Below are 6,225 nucleotides of genomic sequence, written 5' to 3' on the forward strand. Positions count from 1 at the left end.
GCTGGAGATGCAGGGAGAGGCAGCATCAGAGGGAAGGAACCGTGCTGGAGAAGAAGGGGGTGGTCAGAAGGATGTTTTTCCCACAACAGGAAAGCAATGGGAACAGACGTAAACCCACAGTCCTACCAGTCCCACAGCACCTTCCTCCTCCCAACACTGCCCTTCGGGCTGCACAGCCTCCCATGGACCTGGACCCCTTCCCGGGGAGAACCTTCCCTTACCAGTCACCTCCTTCAGGCAGACCCAGGCCAGCGCCAGCCCCTCAAGGGCTGCAGTCCCAGCCACAGGCACCCCTCCACTGCAGCACCCACGCAGGGACATCTGTCTCCATCCAGCAGCATCAAGTCCCCTCTCAGAGGATCTTGACAGCCTGCAGCATGTCTGCCAGCATGTATGAGCTGTCCCAGGGGCGCCCAGGCTGCCGCAAGGCCTCCTCCAGTGCTCGGGCACGTGTTCCCAGCTCCGTGGGGTCCCGCCGGCCCTCGGGGCTGGGCTGGCAGAACAGGATCTCGTTGACCTCTCCTTCAATCCTGCGTGCGTAGAGCAGCGGGAAGACCTCCCTGAGGGTGGCCAGGACAGACTCCTTCAGCTGGGCGTCACGACACACCAAGTTGAGCACGAAGACTCCTGCAGCAGAGTGAGAGTGACGGGAGTTCAGAGCAGCCTGCACACATCGCCCTGCTCCTCATCTCCCCGTGGGAAAGCAGCTGAATCGGTGCCACTCTGGTGCAAATGTCTCCCCCGCGGCAGTACGAGGAGTACCAGCATCCCCCTCAGTGCCCTTGGCCCAGCTCCATGTCCCTGACACCATATGGGTTGTGGGTGGCCATGCTATCTGTTCCCAGATACCACCTACACTCTCTGCCTTCCCACAACCTTTCACGGCCCCCAGGGATGTCTCGGTCTGCCCAACCCCGCAGCACTGCAGGCTACCCTCTCCATTCTGCTTCCTGCTGTCACAACACCCACGAAAACACCCGGATCTGGGACCCACTGGGAGCAGCAGATAGCATGCAGCAATTGACTGCGGCTTCCATTCTCCAGGATGCGTAACAGTGGCACAGCCCCATTGCTCAAACTCAGCACAAGACTTGGCCAGCCTGGCCACTGGAACACAACCAGATCTCCCCTCCTACCTTCTGGCCTGAGGATGGTTTTAACTTTCTGCAGAAAAGGCTTTTCCACAAAGGCTGGAGGTGGGCAGCTCATTCCCACCATGAGGTCTTTGCTGTCCACATCAAACATGACGGCATCATAGTGAGCCGGGGCTGCAGGAGAGACCATAGAAACTTGTTATCCCATGGGACAGAAATGAATCATAGAATCATAGTATCATTATGGTTGGAAAAGACCTTTAAGATCAGCAAGTCCAACCATTATCTAACTCTGCCAAGTCCACTTCTAAATCAGGTCCCTGAGCACCATACCCAGATGGCTTTTAAATACATACAAGGATGGTGATTCAACCACTTCTCTGGGCAGCCTGTTGCAGTCTTTGATAACTCTTTCAGTGTACAAGTCTTTCCTAATGTCTAATCTAAACCTCCTCTGCTGTAACTTGAAGCCATTTCCTCTTGTCCTATCGGTTGTAAGTTGTGAGAAGAGACCAACACTCACCTCTCCGCACCCTCCTTTCAGGTAGTTGTAGAGAGTGATAAGGTTTCCCCTCAGTCTCCTTTTCTTCAGACTAAACAACCCAAAGTCTCTCAGCTGCTTCTCACATGACTTATTCTCAAGACCTTTCACCAGCTCAATTACCCCTCTCTGGACTCTAACACACAGAGTGGGGAGGCAATGAATGGGGTACTCATGTTACTGCCATGTTACTGCCACTTTTCTCTCCTGAGGTTTCTTTTTTCAAATGAAACCCAGGGCAGCAGCCCTTGGTGCTGGAGGAGATGGCAAACTTAAGTTCTGCAGCACACGTCGGCAAGGGCAGGCTTGTGAGCTGCAGAGACCTGACGAGGCTGAAGCTTGTAAAGCACGGCAGAAGATATGCAGGGACAGAAAGCAGAGGGTGGAAGCAGCCTAGGACTCTGGTCCCTCAGCACGTCACCCGCTGGGCTTGATGGGGCACCCAGCATGCTCCAGGAGATGGTACCTTCAGCCGCAAGCTTGGCCACGTAGTCCAGGCCATCAGAGACGTGCACCTGCAGCCGGTCACCTTGGGAGAAGCCGAACCAGCGTGTAGCCACCTCCAGCATGGAGGGATCGATCTCTGCCACAGTCACACGGGCCTGTGAGAAGTAGTCATGGACGAAGAGGGGCAGGCTGCCCCCGCCGAGCCCCACCACCAGCACCGTCAGCGTGGTTCCTGCCAATGGAGAGCGCCCAGTGAGCCACCAGGATGGCCGTGTTCCCACTGCTTGTCCCACCCACCAGCCTCAAATCATTTCAGGAAGGGTGCATATGGCACCTTGGCCAGGAAAGCCCTTCCCCGAGGAGCTGGGGCATATGGATACACGCACGCCTGCTCCTGGCACAGCCTACAGCTGCCAGCCTCATCACCTGGGAGGCAGTCCGGACTCCCCAGCAGGCAGAGCCCCGCGACCATGGCCTTGTGGTGCTCACAGCACAGGTAGCTCTTGTCGATGGCTGCAGGTGGCTCAGCGGCGCTGGATTTCCTCTTGTCCTTCCTCCGTTTCTTCTGGCCTGAACACAGGAGGCATTGGCTGGTAAGGCAAAGTGGGAGAGAGGGGTGCTTTTTGGGGACTAGCTACCCCCAGCCTCTGTCCCACCCAAAGGGCATGCAGCGGAGTGTAAAAACGTTCCCATAGCTGCTCCAGGACAAGATGGGCAGGTCCCAGAATGACTTTAACATTTCTCCTGTATTGATCTCACCCTCTTGCCACCCCAAAAAAGTCACCCTTGGCCCCTACACCTTCCTGGTTGCCCCCTGTACCTGGGAGAGGTGTGGGGTCCAGGAGCCGAGCCTCTGACTGCACCACGTTCCTGTTGCGGAGGAAGAGGAGGCGTCGGAAGTAGCAGGTGCCATCACCCTTCACATCCTCCACAACGTATTCCCCGCTCAGGGGGCTGGTGCCGCGGTGCCGCACTGTCCTCACCCCGATGTCCCCTCCCACAGACAGGAAGGGCACCTGCAGGGAGGACAGAGACTGGTGTGAGGAAGGAAAGGCTACGGGAACAGACCTTGGCGTTCCTGCTATCCTGACCAGGGCTAAGGAGCTGGGATGAAGCGGACACGGTGCAGGATCAGCAAGATGTGCTGCAGGAAGCCACAGAGGAGCTGCAGACCAGTGCACGAGACACCAGCTTCCCTCCCATACATGTGTTTGGATACAGGGAGCAAACATCCCAAGACTTCTTGCCAGCGCTCGGGTTTGGGGAGTTGGGGCAGGAAGGAGGAGACAGAAGGGAGGAAAGTTAAAGCCAGGATTAAGAAGGGGTCAAATGCTCTCATGGTTTCGGGATGCCTGGTTTTCTTGGGATGCTGGGTTTTGGAGGGCAAGGACTTCACACTGAATCCTGCCATGGAGGCACCTCAAATCCTGCCTCCAAACAAATGCAGCCAGAGGGAGGGAAAACCAGAGAAGCTACACGTAAGGCCAGTCTCCTCCCCACCAAGGCAGCCAGCTCATGTGCTGCAGCTCAGTCACCCTTGGAGAAGAGGGACTCGCTGCTGGAGGAGACCCAGCCTGGTTCCAGCTTCAGGGAAGCCAAGCAAGAGGGCTGGGTGGTGGGGCTCACCTGCTGCCGGGCAGGGAGGCCCGGCGGCGCCAGTTCCATCACCTTCCCCGACAGCTCCGCCTGGATGCCCGCCATGCCCTCGTAGTGCTGCTCCCTGTGCAGGGCCACGGTGACCAGGCGCCCAAAGCCCGCGCTAGCCGCCAACTGCCTCCGCCCTTCCTCCGTCCCAAAGAGCCACTCGGTTTCTCTGCCCTGTGGGACTGCAGAAGGGGCTATTGTGAGCCTGGGCCAGTCCTGGCCCCTGAGCAATTACCGCAGCCTCCAAGAGAGGAGCTGTAAGGAACGGCAAGACATCTTGAGGAAGCACCACTGCATGCCCAGAGCCACGCTCTGCAAGCATCAGCAGAGCCAGGAGCTTCCTCGTTTGGGGCAAGCTTGTGTAAGAGGCTAGAAAAGCCAAAGCTCCTGAGAAAGGGGCATGCAACAACCTCACAACCCATCTCCAGGCTGCACTAAGGCCCAGCTTTGCAGTCGCACAGGGAACAGTGCTGCTGGCACAACACGATGCATCTCCACAAGGTGCAAGCACCAAAGTGAAACACAGCTCTGAGCAGCCTGGCCTGGGCAAGTCAAGACACCCACACAAAACAGCGATACTTTTCCATCTGCATCCGCTGCAATCTGGCTTTATGCAGTGATGTGCTATGGTGGCTGTCACCAGCATCAAGGCAGGAATCACCACCTTGGAAGCAGGGCAGGGAGCATCCCTCTGCTACCAGACAGGTGGCTGCACCATCAGGCAAACACAAGTCCTGTCACAAAGCCAGGACTAAAACATCAACTAAACCCACCATAGGCAGGTTATTTCCCTTTCTGGGCCTGATTTCAGGCCTGCTTGCTATTTTGCAGCTCCTGGCCAGAGCACCATCTCACTGCAGGCAGCAGAGGCTGTACTCACTGATGAAGATGGCGAAGTGATTGTCCCGGGAAGATTTCACCGAGGGGCTGTCAACCACGTGCAGTGTGTAGCGAGGCTTCCCGCTCTCTTTATCGCACAGGTCGAGGGAAACCTGCTCCCCGCAGGGGGTTTTGCTCAGCTGGCTGCAGAGCAGGGCGTAATGCTGCCTGTCCTTCACCGCCGCGACCAGCCGCTCCGCACTCTCCACCCGCATCGGCTTCTCCTGCTCTTCAGGGCAGATCTCCAGGATCTGTGGTGCTGACCCAGTGATCTTCCTGAACTTTGTCATGACGTAGACAAAGACAGGTAGGACAAACTGCTGCTTGTCCCCGCTGCCGGCCACCTGATGGACACGCACGACCCAGCCTTCCTGGGAGAAGTATTCCACCGCTTTCTTCAGCACATGGGCTTGAGCCAAGGAGACACAGAGGTAGCGCCCTCCCACCTGTAGGACCCGACTGATCTCTGCAAACATCTTGTCCACTTTGGCTAGAGTGGCCTCCTCTTCATCAGTCAGGATGGCATCCAGCGTGCCTTTGTCCAGGACCACCTGGAAGTGGGCATCGGGGAAGTCCATCTGAAGCATGTCCATCAGCAGGTAGCTCATCTTTGGCCTCTTGCTCCTGCTCCGCTCTTGCATCTGACGGATCACTGCATCGCTGATGTCGATGTTCATGATGTCTTCGCACATCCCCACGTCATACATCTGCTCGCTCAGTTCTGAGTTTCCACAGCCCACCACCAGAACCTGAAGAGTGGCACAAGAGCAGCATGACGGTGAGAACACCCTGGGAACAGGTCCCAAAATGTTTTACGAGCAAGTATCAGCCACGAGCCCCCTGTGAAAACCACATCCGCAGCACGTGAAAACTCACTCTCTGGGACCCTAAGTTAACGTTTCCATGTAGAAATGTCACACATGGGCACGGACTCGATACATCTGCTTGTGAAAAACGTAAGTGTGATTTGTGTCAAAAGATATAGTATCAAGAATGCTGATGCAGCAACTACAGATGGGCTTTGACCACAATTTGTAGAGGAAATTGTCTCAGCAAGCCTTGAAAATTTACAACTTCCTTATCAGGCATAGAAAAGACAAAAACTAAAAACAGGATGTGTAATTAGTTTGAATGCTGCGACTATTATATATTGCTTCAGAATATCTGTGACTATTATATATTGCTTTAGCAAGTTTTGCAGAACTTCCTCCCAACGACCCCAGAGGAATGAGCAACACCCCCTCAGCTGCTGGCTTTGCATAATTTTCCCAAGGGCTACAATATAAAAGAGAGAAGACTCCGAACTCCGTTGCACGCTGTTGGTAGAGCAGAGACTCCCCGGCACGCCCAGCGCTGTTTGCTTATTGCCCTTTTCACCTTTTTATTGTAACATTTTACAAATAAATTTCTAAATTAACCTATTGGACTCTGAGCATTTATAACATGCTGCATCTCCTTCGGGTGTAATACGGATGGTTTATGTAATCCGGATGGTTTAACCCGCGGAGCCCTGCCCCTCCCCGAGCAACTCGTGTGTCTCTCCCGTTCTCTCGCTGCGGCACACTGGGGAGGTTCCCATCGTCAGCGCACAGCGGCGGTTAAAGCCGGGACGCGGCGGCG

At 55.6% G+C, this 6,225-nt stretch overlaps 1 protein-coding gene across 2 annotated transcripts; it reads right to left on the bottom strand.

The window, feature by feature from the left end:
• Positions 1–352: 352 nt before the first annotated feature.
• Positions 353–5,351, bottom strand: METTL13 (methyltransferase like 13). Of its 2 annotated transcripts, none has more exons than XM_009866513.1 (7): positions 5,052–5,351; positions 3,709–3,900; positions 2,903–3,098; positions 2,509–2,652; positions 2,102–2,314; positions 1,137–1,268; positions 353–627 (listed from the first exon to the last, which is right to left on the bottom strand). In XM_009866513.1, the coding sequence occupies exons 1-7, from the start codon at positions 5,310–5,312 to the stop codon at positions 353–355; spliced, it is 1,413 nt and encodes a 470-aa protein (XP_009864815.1). In that variant the 5' UTR covers positions 5,313–5,351. The 2 variants fall into 2 exon arrangements, with proteins under 2 accessions (XP_009864815.1, XP_009864814.1); XM_009866512.1 differs by having other exon boundaries at positions 3,709–3,908; positions 4,607–5,351.
• Positions 5,352–6,225: the final 874 nt, after the last annotated feature.

The sequence above is a fragment of the Apaloderma vittatum genome, unplaced genomic scaffold (genome assembly GCF_000703405.1).
Source record: "Apaloderma vittatum isolate BGI_N311 unplaced genomic scaffold, ASM70340v1 scaffold1843, whole genome shotgun sequence".
Classification (NCBI taxonomy): Eukaryota; Metazoa; Chordata; class Aves; order Trogoniformes; family Trogonidae; genus Apaloderma; species Apaloderma vittatum.